Raw genomic sequence first — 19,833 nt, 5'->3', positions numbered from 1 at the left:
TGCTAAGTACTAAATTAATAACTTCCAGTTCTTAAGCCTTAAGGCTCCAGAAGAAATTTTTTTTCCTAAACTGATGTTTAGCAAGAAAGGTTACAAGACTTCCCTCAACCATAAGATGTTGGAAATAAAGTTATATAATGGTCTTTCTCACCAAAATGATATTCAATCTACTAGTGAAATGCAAAGAAATTAAGTGCATGGTTCCACTTCTGCCTGAGCAAAAGATACCGATATAGCATTTTACTTTTTTGACATAATTCAATATTTAGAAGCACAATTTGAAAAATTGTCCAACAATTCTTCAAATCAACTCCTATTTTCAAATGTATGTTGTAAACAAAAAAATGTAAGCAGGAGAGCAATACTGTGTCCAGATTAAATCACGACCATATTCTCTCTGCTTATCTAGCATTTGTAGCTAGATAAATGGAACCTGGTAGGAGCTTTGCTTGCATGCACATCAGGATGAAAAATTGTTTGCCAATAACTGTAAACCTGTGCTTAAACTTAAAAGGCATTCTTTTATCATTCTAAATACTAACCCTGAAAAGCTAAGCCATAAATTTAGTAACTCTGACTTCTCCTCTCAGGAATGATCTAGTGAATGTCAGTCAACGAGTTTGTTATGGGTTGTTGTTGCCTGCTAATGCTATAAGAAAAGAGAAGCTGTGTGATATACAGCTTGAAATGAAAATATTTAAATTCATTTTCCTGCAGGCTACCTGGCTAAAGGTTCTCATTTTTTTTTTCCTGTGCTGTTGTACTTTATTCTCACTGCAAACTGAAGCAAATCAAGTTGACTGAGATTTTTTTTTTTGAGAACTCTCAATAAAATAAAATACTGGCAATGCTGTCAATTGATGAGTATTTGTTGTGAAAGTACTAGTTTTAGTTCCATAGAACAATTTCTTAAAAAATACTTGCAATTAAGTTTTGCAAAATACTTGGTAGAGTATGGGAATAAATTAACTTTATTGCCTTTTACCATTGATTAGGTTGTTTTCTTAGAGCTATCTTTTAGATTTAAATTGGTTTCTTTTCAGGGTCTATGTAGCCACTAAGTCTGAAGTCTAAATACAGTTTACTTTGGAGAGATGTCTCCTTGGGGACTGCCTTTTTTTTTCTACTATTTTCCTAGAGAGTTAGCATGATGTTTCTGTTGTGCATATACTTATATTATACATGATCTAAAAAAAAAAAAAAAAGAACATATAACGTCTGGTGGTGTTTCAGCTGGAGCCACAAGCTTCCCTCTCCCCTACGTTTGGTATTTTCTGAAGGGAAGGGACTGTATGAACTTTACTTCAACTGAGGGACGCCCTAAGGAAGCAATGCTGTCCTTATCATGTTATCTGGCCGATAATAATAGATGGTGTATACCGTAAATGTTAATCCCGTCACGGGCGCAGCGCTGGGCCGGGGGGGGGGGGGGGGGGGGGGGGGTGGTACTGATGGGCTCGTTAACAGATGCTGTTCCAGCTGCTGCAGACCCCTGCGCGCCCTGAGCAACGGGCGAGAGGGGCAGGTGCCCACCACCTACCATTGCGGCTGCGTGACCCCGGCGAGGGCCGAGGAAAGCCCTTCCCCAGGGGCTGGAGCCAGGCGGCCGCCATCCCGCCCGCCCCTTCCTCAGCCTCTCGCCCCCTTCACCGGGAAGGGGCGCCCCGCCCATCGCGTGGCCCCGCCCCCCCGGCAGGGAGAGACGCTCCCCCATTGGCCCCGGGCCCTCCATATTTACATGGGCGGTGCTGTTGTGACACGTGAGGGCGGCGCACGTGTGTGTGTGTGGAGGCGGGGGGGGGGGGGGGGGGCCGTTATGTAAAGCGCGGGCGGGTGTGTGTGTGTGGGGGGGAGGCGGCTGGCTGTCGCGCATGCGCAGCTGCGGCGGGGCGCTGCGCATGCGGGGGCCGCGCCGCGCGGGGCGGGGCAGGCCGCGCCGGTTTTCCTCCTCCTTTCCCCCCGCCCCGCGACCCTCCCCCGGCCAGACGGCGGCGGCTCCCGAGCGACAATGAAGCAGCAGCCGCAGCCGCCGCAGCCGCAGCCCCCCCAGCCCCGGCCGCCGCCCTCCGCCAGCGCCGGCGTCCCGGCCTTCCTCAGCAAGCTGTGGGCGCTGGTGGGCGAGGCCTCCAGCAACCAGCTCATCACCTGGAGCCAGGTGAGGCGCTCACGCCCGCCCGCCCGCGTGGGGCGGCGAGAGCTGACCCGCACCCCCCCCCCACCACCACCACCACCCCGCACCCCTTCCCCAATCCTTCCCGTGCCCGGCGGGCAGCCCGGAGCCCGTAAAGGGAAGGTGGGGGGGGCGGGGAATGGGCCTTCCGTGGGCCTCGGCGCGCGTGGTGAGGGTAGGAGAGCCGGGCGCGCTCAGTGGGGCTCCCCTGGGGCGAGCAGCCCTGCCAGCCCCGGCGTGGGGCTGCTGCGGGGAGGCCGGCTCGCCCTCAGGCGCTGCCTCGGCCGCGGGTACGAACGCCGGTGCCCGCCCGCCGCGGGGGGTGCGTCCGTTGCCGCTCCCTTGCGGCCGGGGGAGGAGGGGGATTGGGGGGGGGGGGGGGGCTGCTAACTGAGCGGGCTGCCCCGGGAGGCGGGCGCCGCGGAGCGGGGAGGGGGGGGGATCCGAGAGCGGTCGGGTGTTGCCGTTTTTGTGGAAGCGCAGAGGTGCGGTGGGGTTTTTGCACCGCGGGTTGGTGCGTTCGTGAAGCAGCAGGGCTCACCTTCGGGGAGCCGGGGGGGCTGCCCGAGAGCGGCCCGCGCCGGGCGAGCGGGAGGCGGGAAGGCGGCGGCGTTCGCGGCTCCTGCACGCTGAACAGGCGCGACGGCGATCCGGGGCCGAGGGGTGTCGCCCGTGGGGGGCGGCCACGTGGGGCCGGCAGCTTGCCCTCACGTGGCGTCTCGCCGCGTTTGGTGTCCACCCGCGGGAGCGTGCACTCCTTCCCCACCCTCCCATTCACCCCCCATTCCCTGGGCTTGTGCTGGGGAGCGGGTGGGCCGGGGGCGCCTCTCCGGAGAAAGTCAGGGTGGGTACGGGGGGGCCACCCGAGCGTTGTTCTGCCTCTGTTTATCCCGGTAACTGAAGTCCGTTTCCTCGGAACTGCAGGTTAAATGAGTACGGTGGCCGCGTTGGTACACATCTACTTTAATTGTTCTTTTTTTTTGTGTGTGGTTTTTTTTTTTTTGTTTGGTTGTTTGGGTTTTGTTTTTTTTTTTTTTTATTAAAAACCCAAACTTGAGTTGGATGGCCTTTCATCTTGAATCCTTTGTATTCAAATGCAGGCCATTGTAGTGAATTATAAAGAAGCATTATAAGAGCACAAAGTTTATAAGTATCTTGAATTATTGGAAGGCAGGAAGTAACCACCTTCTTACAGTGTAGTGAAGGGCTGGTAAGTTTGCTACAGAAAGCATCATTAACTCTTGTGATAAATGCTAAGACTTATTTTTTTCCTCTATATCTTAGAAGCTTTAGAAATAATTTTCATGAAAAAATTTCCTGTTCTCAAACTGTATCAACATTTTCAAGTGGTGTTGAGATGGCAGCTCTGAGCTGAGTTTAGTTTAAATGCTCAAGCAATGATAAAATGTCGTCTTAAACATTTTTCTGATAATGAGTTTACCAGAAACTTCAGCCAAAATTTTCTGAAGAAGGAAGCAGGTAAACTCGGTAGATTATGGCAGCTTTTCCTTTTAATTTTTTTTTTTTTGTTTTTTTTCTGGAAGAGTGGTGCTAAGGGCTATATGAAGATTCGGATGTTGTCTGCCTTAAGAAGTGCCATTTTTGCCACCTTACACTTTTAATGGAGACTTGCCAAATTCATTCCTTATGCTTATCTCAACTAAGCACACCAAAGCTATTAGGTATCCCTGTATTTTTTTAATTAAAAATAAAGCCTAATTGTTTGAGATTCTGTAAGGCTGTTTGTGGAAGGAAGATTCACTAATCCCAGTTGATGTAATTGGCATCCAGTAGTTCTTGTGGGAGGGAAGGTATTGGGATCACTTGGTACACAAGTGGTGACATCTTTTAAAAATGTGCTATGTCCATATTAAGGGGTACAGAAAGTGTACTAGATGTAACAGGGGAGGAAGAGTACAGTTAATATTTCACTTTCTTCCTGTACAAATTTATATTTGTGCAGGAGTATCTCCGCTGTGAGGCCAGGCTGAGAGAGTTGGGGTTGTTCAGCCTGGAGAAGAGAAGGCTCTGGGGAGGCCTTACAGCCACCTTTCAGTATTTACAGGGAGCCTACAGGGAAATTGGGGAGGGACTGTTTATCAGGGAGTGTAGGGATGGGAGAAAGGGTAGCAATTTTGAACTGAGAGAGTGTAGATGTGGAGCAGCAGATGTAAGGATGAAGCTCATTACTGTGCGGGTGGTGAGGCGCTGGCCCAGGGTGCCCAGAGCAGCTGTGGCTGCCCCCTCCCTGGAAGGGTTCAAGGCCAGGTTGGACGGGGCTGGGAGCCCCCTGGGCTGGGGGAAGGGGGCCCTGCCCATGGCAGGGGGGTTGGAACTCCATGACCTTTAGGGTCCCTTCCAATCCAAACCATTCTGTGATATCCTTACACTGTGAGGATAATAAACACTATCTGAAACTGAACAGCCAAATTTTGCCTGCCTGCATACTTATCTCAGTGAAGCCACAGGTACGTGCTGTTCATGGAAGCACGTACAAGGAGCACCAAATAAAGTACTGGAAAGATTGCTGTATGCTGCCATCAGTAATGCTAGGGCTTGAAAACAGTATTTAGCTGTGCAGTATTGTTTCAGTGAGTTCAATTCAGGCCTTAACATCTGTACAGCTTTGCTGTAAACAACTGCCAGGGCAACAGGAACTAGTAGATGTGTTTCCCAGACTTTTCTGTGCTAGGCCTGAGTAGTGTCAAAGTGAGGTGCTGCATGAAAGCTTTCTGTTGGCATCACAGGTCACTGTAGTGCTGCTTGTTTGAGTACTTCAGCTGGTGAATTTCATTAATGCATTGGCTAAAATTGTCTGTTCCTGCCCTTTCCTTTGCTTCCTCCTTCCCTTCCACTGACTGATTCTCAGCAGGAGGTAGGTAGGCATTACAGGGAAGTTTCCACCTTCCTACCCTACTCTGTCTTAAGCTTCTGACTCGTGCAGTGGTGAGCCATTTATAAATCCTGTTTCTGATGATCCTTGCTGGTTTGTCGGAAACAAGCTCTCAGGCAAGGATCTCCATGTGGTCTCATGGTTGGTTCTTCAGGCTTCCTGGAATCATAGAACTGCTGTCATTTGGGGATAAGAAACAAATGTGACTTATTGAACTAAAGAGCTTCTAAGAAGATGCAGTATCACTGTTGATATTTTGTCGAAAATGATAGGCTTCTCATTAAATACAGGGTGAGAATCCTGTGGATGTACAGACAAAACGTAAACGATTTTGAAGTAGCTAATTTGGATTCTGACAATTACTTGTCCTTTAGTTAATGGAGCACAGTCATTGAAGAACAAAGAGCTGAGCCTTCTACTTTAGTCGAAGCCTGTGGATGGAATAAAAGATCAGTCTCCTCTTACAGTTGGCACCCCAAGAGGAAGCGGGGAGGACAGTGCCTTGTGTGTTTATCTTTTGGGTAACTGCAAAACCTAGTGGACACCCTCAGCTTTTTGACGGCTCTATCTGCTCTACAAGTCCTATCAAACTAATCCTGCTTTTATACTGGAAAGCAGAAGGGACTTTCAGCTGGTTGTTGGTGTTTTTTCCTTGCAGAGTCTCTTTGTTAGTTTTCTTCCCAAGACTTTGAAGCTACATACAAAATTGATAGTATTGCCCTGTAGTGAAACAGTGGTAACTGTTGGTAAACAATTAATTCTTTCCTTGTGGAAGCAATGGGTGACAATAGAGTTGTTCCCCTTCAGATATGGATAGTGATGTAAATTGATAATACTCTGTTGCTTTGCAGCTACAGGGTTTGTATACTTCTTGTTGTGGAAAATGGTAGGCAAGCGGATCGGTTACGTACTGCACACACAAAGGAGACATTCCTATCTGGTGATTAATTCTAAAAGTCCATCGTGTTTTCTGCTATGGTCTTTAGGTAGCTTAATGTGTGTCTCTTGTTTTAGAATGGCCAGAGTTTCTTGGTGTTGGATGAACAGAGATTCGCAAAAGAGATTCTTCCCAAGTACTTCAAGCACAACAACATGGCAAGCTTTGTCAGACAGCTAAACATGTGTAAGTTCTTGGGGTTTTGCTTTCTAGCATAGTTCTGGGTTCTGTACACATTTAGTTACAGACAGTTTCCTTTGAGCAGTGGCCTTGTGTTCGCTGCAACTAGGATGCTGTCTCATCCTCAAAACTGGTAACAGGATAGATGAAACTGCATAGTTTGAATTTCTTAGTGTGGGTTTTGAGAGGGTTATTTATTTTTCCTTTTTCCTTTCTTAAAGACGGCTTCCATAAAGTTGTCCATGTTGATTCTGGGATTGTCAAACAGGAGCGAGATGGGCCAGTAGAGTTTCGTCACCCCTATTTTAAGCAGGGCCGGGAGGACTTGTTGGAACACATTAAAAGGAAGGTTAGTAAAACTCAGTATGTAGAAAACCTGTGCTAGTAAGTGTGAATGAATAGCAAAATTCATGTCAAGTTTAATTGCAGGATTGTCAGTGCAAATAAGTTCGGAGTTTGGGAAAGCAAACTGTGCTGCTCTCATATATATCTTGACTTGTTTAAAGATATTTTGGGGGATTTGACTAAGGCTTCTCTAACCTGCCTTGCTGTCATCATATTGTTTCACAGGTGGTAAACATGAGTGAGTTATGAAAATAGCCCATTTTGCAAGTGGGTATTAGAAGAAGTGAGGAGCATGCTTTGCATCAGTAATACAGCAATCTGCTTGTTTGTGTAGCTTGTTTCAGAACAAAGCTACTACAAGCATTAAACTTTCCACCAAAGAGAACAGGAGGAAAACCTATAAACATGATATGCTGCTAAATGTGATTCTAAAATGTGCTCTGCTGTTACTGTGGGTCAGGTGAATGTAGATATCGAATAGAAATATGTCAAGTTAAACTGCAGTGAGAGGGATGTACTTACTAACATTGGGTTACTGTGAAGCAGTTATGAAGTAGAGCACTTAGGCAAATGCCTGAAGAATCTGAATTTACACAAATGTAATGACCAAAGCTAATGTGGTGACAACTCTAAGAATAAATTTTGGTGTATTGCTGTATTTTTGTATTTGATGCTTGGTTTATTAACAACTTAAATGCATAGTTTGATCACCAAAAGAAAATAGTTAACAATGAGTAAAGGAAAGTGTTGTTTCTGGGTTCTAATCTTTTAAAGGTTTCTTCTTCAAGACCTGAAGAAAACAAGATACGTCAGGAAGATATCTCCAAGATAATAAGTAGTGCTCAAAAGGTGCAAATTAAACAAGAGACTATTGAATCTCGATTGTCTGCTTTGAAGAGGTAAGTTCCTCCATCAGCAGCTGATTCCTGAACTTAAGTAATTCTGATAATTACATGGCAGGGGCATTGGAACTGGATAATCTTTAAGGTCCCTTCCAACCAGAACCATTCTATGAAAATAGATACCGATCAAAGACTTGATTTTAGGTGTTTTGTGATTTTTTTTTTATTGTGTGACTTTATTGCTTTAGAAAAATACATTTTAATAAAATAATTGCGTTAAAAATTGAATGTTCCGATATGGCTAAAAATAATAGGCAGTGTTGGTGTTTGAAGAACTGTCTAGTAGGAGGACAATTAAATAACACCTTTAATAATAGTTCCATAATGATGATGAGGCTGAATATTCAACTCTGCTCTTAACATAAAGTATGTTGGTTTATGTCTTCAAGTAGTTACTGTGTTTAGTTTGAGGCAGTTTGTGCAAACTGCTTATAATACTTTCTTACTACGATTATTGTCTTTGCTCATTGCTTTTTATTTTCCTGTTGATGTTTTCATTCCCCCACTGCTAAAAATAGCTGAAGAGTTAATGCCTGTGACAAGCTGTTTAGAAAACTGATTTGGAAATTCATTAGTTACCTCAGTGACAGAACTACAGAATCTAAAATCCAAATATAAGGAGACTATTTTTAGAATTACATTATTATCTATTTAGTAATTACAGTTTATTCTCAACAGTGAGAGAGATTTGTATTATAAATTACTTGATCCTTTAGATACAAACAGGATATAGGAGAAGAAGCTCATGCGCTGTAAGTCACAGCACCTCAGCAGTAACTTTGTCTCAGGACTCCCTAACTTATCTTAAGACTGTAAATGATTGTGTACCTATGTGCCAGAGGTGTCTGATTAGTTTGAGTTTTTAGAAGTAATTGCTACCATTTCTAGTCTTCAGTTGTAATTACTTGAGTGGTAGAATATTCTAAAGCAAACCTATTTTGTCTAGGAAAAGTCTGTATTAGAATCTGGCCAGTCTAGAGTAAAAATGTTCATATCAACCCTTTTCAAATCGTAGATGGATTTGGGTTGGAAGGAACGTGGGAAGGCCATCAGGTCCAAACCCCTGCCTGGAGCAAGGCTGGCTGTGGCTGAAATGACATCCAGCTGTCAGCAACCAGACAGTTTGTAGAGATGAGAAGATAGAATGGTTCATCTTTGACATCCATATTGTTGTCCCATGAGTTTAAAATGATTGAGGTAGAAACTGGGGCTAAATCAGAAGACCTCACCCTACAAAACATATTAATAAATGCAGTGAGAAAATTGAGGAAGTTCAGAATCCCTAACCTCAGTTGTTAAATCTGTGCTGGAACTGTACTCTGAAATTTTATCTTGGACATAGGAACAGTTTGAAGAGTGAGTAATAAGCTTCATCACACTGCATGTAAACAGCTGTTTCTGAAAACTTAGCTTAAGGTTTCTTAAAAACCCAAACACCAGTGCAGAGATTTTCCTCCTTTTTTTTGGCATACATCTGTGTTTAAACAGCAGGAGAGAGGAGGGTGGTATGTTGTCTTTCCTTATTCACTGAAGCTTTCAGTAGTCATTATCTACCTCTTAATATGCTTTATGCTGTTGGAAGCAGTGAGGATGATGGATACAATAGCAAGGGACACTTTACAGCAGTTTTTATACTGTCTCAGTAACTAGACTCCTGTGAGTACTGGAACAGCCAAAGTTTGTAAAATGGCAGTGCTTTGTGAAAACTGCCATCTCTGCTGTGCTCCTCTTACTTTTTAGCAGCTGATGTGCCCCTTTACTGGAGCTGATAGGGGCATCTGTTAGGATGATCTGTGGCTGCATGTGTGACTTGAGAGCTTGTTCTGTGAAGATGCTTTCAAGGAGGATGTACAGTTGCTGACAGGTGGCTTGCATCTAGCAAGAGATGTGTAAGGGAGGACAAACAGGCTTGATATAGATGAAGAACTCTGATTTTTAGTGGTGAGAGGAAACTGCACTCTTACGCTGTTTGGTCCTTTGCTGTTGCCAGAAACCAGTTGTATGCTTGGTTTTTTTTTTTTTAATTTCTTTAATTGCTGAAAGGAAGAGATAATGGTAACTTTGTTACAGGAAAGGAAACAAAATAGTTAATTTGAAAATTCTGAATGTATGTGTAATATGTATTGTCAAATTTGAGATTTTTTTTTTTTTTAAGGGGGCTGGAAATTCTCTGCAGGCTATTTGTTGTGTTTGGGTCTCCATTTTGTAATTATTTGCCAGGGCTGCTGACCGTGTGACTTCCCTCCCCTGCTGCCCCCTGGTCCCAAATGTAAAAATACATTTCCAAGAGCTTTAATTAAGCCAACCAATCTGTAACAAAAAATATTAATGCAAATATTTTAAAACTTAGTTTTAGTTTGACTTTTAAATCATCGTTTTCAAACAGAGAGAATGAATCCCTTTGGAGGGAAGTGGCAGAACTGAGAGCAAAACACTTGCAGCAACAGCAAGTTATTCGGAAGGTAAGACTTCATTCAAGTGTCGTATGTGGATGATTGAGTGAGTGTTTCTGAACTAGGAATACTGTGCCACGTTATCTTGCCTTGCCCTCACTCTTTTTTTTGTAGTGTGTGAAATGTCTCTTTAATAGAAAAACCAAAGTGATATATAGTGAACATGTCTCTGTGAAACAAACATTCACTGTGTTTCATCACATAAGCAGAAGAAAAGGCCAAACTCTTGTAAATATTTCAAAGAAAGAGGTTCAAGAACATAATATATCATTCGTTAAGATACCCTTAAAAATGGTCTGTGCATTTTTTATTACTTTAGAAATTGGACAACTAATATTCTGTGTTGGATGATCTCAGGAAAAACTCTCACTGCAAGAATTACAAAGTTCTGTATTGGAAATTTACTACTGTCCCACTTAACTGACCCACTGACTGTGTATTTTGGAAGTTATCAGAAGAATAGATTGAGTGGAACCCACTGATAGTGTGTTAGCTTAGCTTAATAATAAATCTGTTAAGGTTTATGATCTACCAAAATTGATGTAAATGTAAAGAGTTTACAGATTTATTTTTTTTTATGTATCAGAAATAGCATCACTGAAAGCAGTCTTGTAGCAGAGACTGAGATATTTTTTTTTCCAGTTTGTTCAAGCCACATACATACATGTAATCCTTAAACTTAAAACATAAGGGAAGAAAGTTGTCACGTTTCTAAAGGAAAGGCAGTTGATGAATACTGTTATATGTACATACAATTTTTTCTGAATCTGTCAAAAATGCATTTCACCAGAACCAGTATTTACAGATACAGTTATGTATACAGTCAACATCTCTGTGTGCCTTCTGTCTTTGCTTATTAGAAATCTTCTAATAGTTTGAGTTACTGGATGTTTTTCTGTGGTACTGTATGATGTAGGGTAAAAGTCTACTCATCACCTGCTATGTGAAAAGCCTTTCTCAGACAACCGAATAACTATTCTTTTTAGATACTACCAGTAGCATTTTCTACCACGATTTTTAACTTTTCTGAAATGTTCTGCTGTTTACGTATAGATTTTATTATCAAAGTCTTCTGCTATAAGGTATCTTGATACTCTGAGAGAAGACATTACAGAGTAGAGCAAATAACAATAGTGTTCTTTTCCTTATAGATTGTACAATTTATCGTTACCTTGGTGCAGAATAACCAACTAGTGAGCCTAAAACGCAAGAGGTAAATATGGTCCTGAAAACTTGTTCTCCAGTCAATACACTGACATGTTTTGTTGGCTAAAAACAAAGAATTAGTTTCGAGATGGCTTTCTTCCTTTACTCTTTCTGATTTAGGCCTCTACTTCTGAACACTAACGGACCTACAAAGTCAAATGTATTTCAACACATTGTGAAAGAGCCAGCTGAAAGTAACCACCACGTAAGTGTTCTTTTGTGCATATTCTTTGCTACGATGAAGGAAGGAATGGAGTGGGACAGACAGATTGAGTAGCTTGTCTTATGGGGAATAAAACACAGCTGGGTACTGGGAGCTGTCAATTTTTAGAAACTATATGCCATGTTGTGTTCCCTTCAGAAGCTGAGTGTTGATAATCACCATTCACTTTTCGATAATATAAATATGTACAAGCCAGTTACCTGTGTATTAAATACAGCTTGATGTGATCTTACTGAAAGCAGTTTGTTTTAATAATAGTGCTGTTAGAAATAGCATATGTATGCGGTGGTGTTATCCCTGGCAGTTAGGTGCCCCTAGCCCCATACAGGGACAAGGATCCAGCGTGTTGCTCTGCAAGGCAGCATCCAAGCTAGCAAAACCACGTCCAGTTCCTGTGCCATTTGAACCTGTCCTGCCACTGAAAGTTCTTTTCTGCTGTCCAAATAATGGTTGGTGGGGAAATCGTTAGAATGAGTGCTGTAGCATGGTACTAGAATTAATAGCTTTATAACAAGTACTATTTAAATGGTAGTCACTGTTTTAATATTTTTAGTTCCTGTGTAGTCCTGTTGTCGCAGCTTTTTTGTTGCTTTTGCTGACAGTGCTAGTATATTTTTATTTCTATGCCTGTAGTATTTGCCAAACATCTTTTTTCTGTAGCTGTTACTTTCTAGTTTGTTCATTTATTTGTATGTTTTTTCTATTAAATGTAGATCTATACAAACAGCTTGTAATCTCTGAAGTTGTAGGCAAGCTCTTACACCTCTTCAGAATTGAAGCATTGTAGGGTACAATGACAACTGAATGCTGAAGCTCATTGTCCTTCTGTCCCCTGACTCTTTTTAAAACAATTCTCAGGTACCTCTCAACAGAAATGAGGGCTTAAAACAAAGGGAACAGATTTCAGATGACATCATTATTTATGATGTCACTGGGCATGTGGGTGATGAAGAAAATCCCATGGGTGATGAAGAAAATCTTCCAATTACACCAGAAGCAAATGAAGATACCACTTCAGATTCTTCCAAGTAAGAAGTCTTTTGAAGTCTACATAGATAATTGGCTTTCAGTGCTGTATAATATGCAATAATTCAGATGTCTCAGATAATCTTTTCAATTGTTCAGAATTATTCACTACTCCCACACATACAGAAGCTTCATCTGTGAATTCATACAAGGCTTTGGTTTATTGACCTCTAGATTTGTTCCAAGTAGTTAGTTGGCTGTTGGAGTTCTAATATGCGAAGGATAGAAACGAGTGAGAAGCAATCTGTACTCTTGCACTCCTGTTAAATACATTACTTGTCCAAAGACAGAGAAATTGATGTTGTCTTACTTTTGGTTATGAATACAGACAGGCATGACTTCCCTTGTTTTTACAGATTTTTACGGAGAATGATTTGCACGTGCTGTTTGTCAAGTGTTGGTGTGGTCTTTGAACTTTATTAAGCCAACTAATTTCAGAGGGGTTTTTTCAGTCCCAAGTGTTTTACGACTGTGTTCTTCCCTGTCTGTACTTAGCACTGTGGAAGTAGTTCATTTTTCAACTGAGAGAAGTTTCAACTTGGTCCAGGGGTTAAGATGCAGCTCTCTTCCTGAGTTGCATTGTATTGGTAGGGCCTGTACTATGCCTCAAGGAATAAAACTTAGATACTTTTAGCTTCCACTTGAACCAGTACCATTGTTCTTGTTCAGCTGATGTCTGGGAATGCATTCTCTGATAGAAAACCTTAATGAAGATAGGATTGTGACAGAGAGGCAGCACAACTAACAGCTGCTTAAGGGTTAAGAAAACCAGAACAGAGAGGAAAAAAAATTGAGACACTTGGGTTTTAGGTTGCCTTCCTGGTGTGCGTAACAAGGTCAATTAGCTACAACAGTATTGACTGAGATTATTTGCTATGGATATTCTGAAGTTGATTCTGTTCAATGGGAAAGATGTGAAATACATATTGTCTGTCGAGTTTGATGGCCTTATATGCTTTGGTCCACTTCATATATACTTTAGATTTCTATGCGAGCTTATAGTTGTTCATATCAGTGTTCCTGTAACTTTTTAATAGTTGCTATTGTGGTCTAGCACAACAGTGTCTGCTAGCCGAGTTGCATTAATTGTACTGAGCATTACAACACACCATATTGATGGAAAATAGATATTTAGAGTATCTTGCCGTGTTTTTGTATTAAAAAGCAGTAGGAACATTTACTTCCTTATAGTAAGATGATTAAAATGAAAAGTAACTAAACCTGTGGAGTAGTACCGATTTATATGAGTGTATGAAATGCTTTAATTCATTTGTTTCCTATTACAGCTGTAGTCATTCTCCCGATATTGTAATTGTGGAAGATGATAACGAAGAAGAATATGCCCCTGTAATTCAAGGGGATAAAAGCACAGAATCAGTTGCTGTCCCAGCTCATGACCCCTTTAGCCCTGTCAGTGACAGTACAAACCCACTCATGTCAAGTGCCGTACAGCTGAATAACCAGTCAGCATTAACTGCAGAAGATCCGGTCTCAATGATGGATTCCATACTCAATGAGAATGGAGTAATTTCACAGAATATAAATCTTCTTGGGAAGTGAGTAGCCTGTTTTTTTGTTTGTTCAAGTATTTGAACTGATTGGTTGACTGAAGTAAAAAGAACTGACTAGTAGGTTCTATTGAGAACTCAAAATTTATTGGTCACCTTTATTCTAGCCAGTTTCTAAAGATCCTTTTATTTCAAGTATTTTAAGATGGGACCTCTGATTTTCACCACGAAGCAAGTGAGTTGGGGTGTGTGATCTGACAGCGTCATGTTGCGGATATCATTGTTTCAGCTGTCAGGATTTGTCTGCGTAGCTCTTGCAGGCAGATGGGACTCAGGGCTACCTGGATGCAAGAATTGCATCTCTGCTGATGTCGTGCCACAGTGTTATGGTGAGGTGATACCTCTTTTGGAACACCCGTCTCCTTTACTTGGGCTCTCCTCTGAAGGGGCTAAAAGTTTTCTTTTATTTTTTTTTTTTTTTAGAGGTTGTTTCTAATGAAAAACTTAACTCATGCTAGTTCTGATGAAGATTTTTAGATGCATGTAGTACATCTGTGTAAGGCTTAATTGTGGATTTGTAATCCTTTTGTTAATGGATACAGCAATAAAATACTGTTTGTCTTTCTAGAGTTGAACTTCTGGATTATCTTGACAGTATCGACTGCAGTTTAGAGGACTTCCAGGCAATGTTATCAGGACGACAGTTCAGCATAGATCCAGATCTCCTGGTCGATGTAATTTTCACTATTTATTTTAAGTATTTTCCTAATACACTACAAAAAAATGTGTGGGTTGTTACTGTTTAAAATAGATTTCAAACACAACAGATAGGGTTTTTCCTTCTTCCTTTAAAAAGGGAAAGTCATAAATATTTGAAAATACGTGTATCACAGAATGGTTTGGATGGGAAGGGACCTTAAAGATCATCCGGTTCCAACCCCCCTGCCCCGGGCAGGGCCCCCTTCCCCCAGCCCAGGGGGCTCCCAGCCCCGTCCAACCTGGCCTTGAACCCTTCCAGGGAGGGGGCAGCCACAGCTGCTCTGGGCACCCTGGGCCAGCGCCTCACCCCCCGCACAGGGAAGAATTTCTTCCTAATATCGACTATAAATCTACCCTCTGTCAGTTTAAAACTGTTACACCTTGACCTATCACTAGATGCCCTTGTAAAATGTCCCTCTGGCTCTCCTGTAGCCCCCTTTAAGTACTGGAAGGCTGCTATAAGGCCTCCCCAGAACCTTCTCCAGGCTGAACCACCCCAACTCTCTCAGCCTGGCCTCATCAGGGAGGTGCTCCAGGCCTCTGATCATCTTTGTGGCCTCCTCTGGACCCGGTCAAGCAGGTCCATGTCCTTCTTATGTTGGGGGCCCCAGAGCTGAGTGTAAGATTCCAGGTGGGGTCTCGTGAGAGCAGAGCAGAGCCAGGGAGAATCCCCTCCCTCGACCTGCTGGCCACACTTCTCTTGATGCAGCCCAGGTTGCAGTTGACTTTCTGGGCTGCGAGCCCACATTGCTGGCTCATGAGCTTCTCATCCACCGATACCCCCAAGTCCTTCTCCGCAGGGCTGCTCTCACTCCACTCCTCACCCAGCCTGTGTTTGTGCTTGGGTTTGCCCCGACCCACGGGCAGGACCTTGCACTTGGCCTTGTTGAACTTCATGAGGTTGGCACGGGCCCATCTCTCCAGCCTGTCCAGGCCCCTCTGGATGCCATCCCTGCCCTCCAGCACATCCACCGCACAGCTCGATGTCATCGGCGAACGTGCTGGGGGTGCGCTGAGACCCAGTGTCTGTGGTGCTGACAAAGATGCTGAGCAGCACCGGACCCAACGCCGACCCGTGTCTGGGGCACTGGTATAATTCTTAGTGCTACATCACTGCTCAAGCAAATGCTTAAGTTTTTGACTGAAGAATGGCTTTCTTAATTAAATATTGCTTCTGTTTCTTTCTACGTGAACTCAGACACCAGTTAGATTAGTACTGTTGCTTTGAAATAGTCCAGCACATCATTTGTGAGCGCATCTCAATGAACTGGGGTTAAAAAGGCTCTTGGCATTTATTTTAAAAGTTTTTCTGCTGTTTCAAGTTATTTTTTAGGAGTATGTATATGTTCTAAATTTCTCTTCAGATTTGTGTCAGGTAGAGTGGTCTAGATTGGAAGGGACCTGTGCGTGTCATCTAGTCCAGCTCCTTTGCTCAAAGCAGGGCCAGCTTGAAGGTTAAATCTTGTTGCTTAGGACCTTGTTGACTCAAATTCTGAAATCTCCAAAGGTGGGAGATTCCACGGCCTCTTGGGTGCCTGTTCCAGTGCTTGACGACCCTTTGTGAAGAATTTCCTTATGTCAGTCACAGTTTTCCCTGCTGCAGCTTGTAGCTCTTGCCTCTTGTCCTTTGTCCACCTCGGTGGAGTTTGTCTTCTCTGTAACCCCTCTTTGGAAGCAGTGGAAGCGTGGTGTTTATCCTCCCTTGTCTGCCCTCTCCAGACAAGGCTTCCTCAGCCTCTTGTATCTGCAAAGCCCCCAGGCACCTGGGGCCCTCTGGACACCCTCTAGTTTGAAAACTTTCATACTGGGAGGCCTAAAACTGGATGCTTTTCCCGCCGTGGCCTCAGGTGCTGCACAGAGAGAAATGATTGCTTCCACCACCCTCCTGGCCCCGTGGCTGGCTCACGGTGGTGCCCAGCACACCCCAGTCGCTCTCAGGGGAGCTGCTCCCCGTCTGTTTTGTTTCCAGACCTGGGCCAGTGCGTGAGGTTATCGTGTCCCCAGTGCATCGGGCTGTTGCACTGGACGAGGTGCCCGCTGGCCCCCCTTCCACCCTGCTGAGACCCCTCTTAACAGCAGCTCTGCTCGCCCGTGTACTGATGTCTCCTTCCAGTTTGGTGTCACTTCCAAACTTGGTCGGGGTGCGTTCTTCCTTCCTGCACGCAGAATTCTCCGTGCAGCGGCGTAAGAAGGAATCAGTATTTTAAAACTGCAGCAAATCGTGTTGGTTTAAGTTGGGCGCAATACAGTTGTTTCCTTTGTGACTGAGGTTCGTGGAATTCCAAACCGTTACGCTCCAAAGCTAGGTTTTCTTTGCAAAAGTGGTAACTACCTGTACATAAATTCGAATCCTGACAGAGGGTGAAAACATTAAGGACAGGGATTATTCTCACACATGCAGACGTGATGTTCTTGTATTCTTAATAGCGACATCGAGATACTTAAAACTTTGATGTGTTTTGTCTTATTCAGCTTTTTACAAGTTCCGTGCAGATGAATCCCACAGATCATATCACTAATGCCAAAGTAAGTCTTAAATCCATTGCTCAGTGTACACAGTAGTGAGAGATGCAAACTTTATTCATCCTTTACTGTTTCCTTTACTGGTGTAATAGCACTTTTTACATGCTCTGGCTTTGAAGACTTCGTTGAGAATAGGAAGGCTGCAGCTGAGTTCATCTTGTCTGTTAGGTTTTAAACAGCAAAGGAAAAAGCACACTAATTGTGTCCTTTAAGACTCATGTTACCTCGAGGCCGATACCTGTATATTGTACCAGTCTCTTGACCTTTGTATTCTCTGAGATTTTAGCGGTTGCAAGCATGGTACACGCTTTGTCAGAATGGTTTCATCTGTATTGTCTGGTGGGAAAAGAAACACGAGCAGAAGCAGCAGAGGGAAGATCTAGCTCTTTGGATTTTTCCTGTTTGTTTAGGAGACTTAGTTTTGGTTCTTGCTTGAGTCAGCCTGCGTTTCCATTTCACATTTTCTCAGCCAAGGTCTGTTAGTATGGGAAACTGGTAACGCTGCATCCCTTCGCAAATAAGATTTTAGTTGTGGTTTTGCTTTTATTCTGTGGGGGTTTTTTTAATAGTTGGTCAGCTGTGTTCCAGTGGCATTGGAAAAGGCTTTAAGTGTGTATTTAAGACTTTGCTTTTATTTCCAGATGGAGACAAAGGGAATAGAAACTACCAAGAATAATGCTGGTCCTGCAGCTTCACAAGTTTCCAAGCCCAAATCAGGTTAGTTGTAGTGTGCTGTTAAAGGAGCATTACTCTAAAAACCATCTCTGTTATCTGCTCTTTGCCTGCCTTTCTGTCATGCTGCTGTGCAAATAACCAAAACAAAATACTTCACTGTAGTTGCTTTTTAGGTTTTTCTCTGCACCTGCTACAGTGGAAAACTGATGTTTTTGCAGAATCTGAACAAATAATGTCATGTGTGGATGTAGCAATTCCTTAATCACTCACTTAAAACAAACACCTCTCATGTTTTTTAGCAGTTATTCTTTCAATAAGTTGTGGGTTGGATTTTGTTTTTTTCCTCCTGCACGTAGGAAGGCCTGGGAACTGACGGTGTTTTGGGCATTTCTTTTCCCTTAGATAAGCAGCTCATACAGTACACTGCCTTCCCACTCCTTGCGTTCCTGGATGGGAACCCAGGCCCTGCCGTGGAGAGCGGGAGCTGGGTGGCTGAAACTCCTCCTGCTGTTGACAAATCCCTGGAAGTGGACGAGCTCCTGGAGAGCAGCCTGGATCCCGAGCCCACCCAGAGCAAACTGGTGCGGCTGGAGCCGCTGACGGAGGCCGAAGCGAGCGAAGCCACGCTCTTCTATCTATGTGAACTTGCCCCAGCACCCATGGATGCAGACATGCCCTTCCTGGATAACTAGTGGAATGGGGACTCTGTATATAGTCATGAACTATTTATTTAGAATATTGTTTGGTATATGAGTATTTTGTAAATCACTGTTTTATGTAACCAGGTAACACGGTATCTAGAATACCCTTCCTCTGTTATTTCCTACAAGCGGTGGTTTAACTACGTGGTTAGACAAGCTGCTAGGCATGGTTGGCAATACCAAGTCAGACTGTTACTGTCCTGCTGTCAAATACTTGGTATTACACACATCGCTGACTATCCCAGGTAACCAAACACTTGTTCATATAAGCTTTGATTTTATGATTTCTTATACTTCTGGTCTTATCTATGATGACGTTAACTAGTAGTGTACGGTTAGGGAGCACTGACTTTCAGTAGCTTGGGTTTTTTCTATTTTTTACAACAACATTTTATTTAACAAACATGAGGCTCTTTGGGGGTGGGGGGGACCAGGACCTGATGTAGGCTTTTTTTTTTCCCTGCTTAAACTGGGAACAAAGTGCCTGTACCTTGCTAAATCTTGGTTCTGCCTTACTTTCACTTCAGTGGAAGTGCTCACACATAGCACAAACTGGGGAAAAGTTCTTTACAGCCACCAGGCCCCTCGACTGCATGAGTACTTTTAACTTGGACCATCTATTCTGAAAAAATAAATGTTACTTAAGTGTGACACTTGTTAAGGAGTTGTTTCTTCTGTGTGCCAAGTGGGCGTGGATGTAGCAGCCCCAGGTTTCCATGCCTTAGTGGCTGTGCAAGAAGGGCTGCTTCCATGCAGGGTTACTGGAAAATAGCTTCGTTATCTCCAAACTTGGAGATTTATTTATGAGCTTCCAAAGCACGCAGCTAACGCAGCAGTCTGTCCAGCACTACCACAAGGAAGGTTTTCTCCTTTGCTCTCTTACTGTGACAGAGCCCCGGGGCTTCCCTTGCAGTGGAAGATCTCTATCCCTACTCAAACGGGGTGTTCCCATTTTACCAAAGTCTTCCGTGTTTGTTTATTCACATGAACTTACTGTAAGGTGTAGCACCCAGCTGCATGCCAGAGGCATCACCACAACACTCAGTCAAGGTGCAGCTGACACACTTTTAACTTAAATCATCTCATCCTGAGCTCCTGATTTGATATAAACAGCAAGTTAAACCGTAACTGAAGATAAAAATGTTCTCTTCCTTTGCTGTCCCCAAAGCTGTTTTGAGGAATTCCAGGGTGTAAGATGTCCTGGTAAAGGGAGAAACTGGGTTTTCATAACAGGAAAAACACCTTCTACAACCCAGCGCTGCATTCAAAATCTTTTTTTTTTTTTAAGGGAGTAGTAGGCTAGCCACTTGTGCAAGTTATTGAATCCCTAGA

General features: G+C 43.4%; 1 protein-coding gene across 2 annotated transcripts; it reads left to right on the top strand.

Moving 5' to 3' along the window:
* Nucleotides 1–1,907: 1,907 nt before the first annotated feature.
* On the top strand, nucleotides 1,908–19,152 carry HSF2 (heat shock transcription factor 2). 2 transcript variants are annotated; one of them, XM_032998102.2, is made up of 13 exons: nucleotides 1,908–2,155; nucleotides 6,078–6,186; nucleotides 6,402–6,529; nucleotides 7,300–7,424; nucleotides 9,814–9,889; nucleotides 11,032–11,093; nucleotides 11,207–11,291; nucleotides 12,168–12,337; nucleotides 13,622–13,891; nucleotides 14,472–14,577; nucleotides 17,075–17,128; nucleotides 17,767–17,842; nucleotides 18,203–19,152. In XM_032998102.2, the coding sequence occupies exons 1-13, from the start codon at nucleotides 2,009–2,011 to the stop codon at nucleotides 18,490–18,492; spliced, it is 1,698 nt and encodes a 565-aa protein (XP_032853993.2). In that variant the 5' UTR covers nucleotides 1,908–2,008; the 3' UTR covers nucleotides 18,493–19,152. The 2 variants fall into 2 exon arrangements, with proteins under 2 accessions (XP_032853993.2, XP_042652022.1); XM_042796088.1 differs by lacking the exon at nucleotides 17,075–17,128.
* The last annotated feature ends 681 nt before the right edge of the window (nucleotides 19,153–19,833 follow it).

This window comes from Tyto alba, unplaced genomic scaffold, assembly GCF_018691265.1.
Source record: "Tyto alba isolate M040663 unplaced genomic scaffold, T.alba_DEE_v4.0 Super-Scaffold_22, whole genome shotgun sequence".
Lineage (NCBI taxonomy): Eukaryota > Metazoa > Chordata > Aves > Strigiformes > Tytonidae > Tyto > Tyto alba.
Note: the sequence above shows the minus strand (reverse complement) of the source record. Positions and strands in the feature narration are given on the sequence as shown.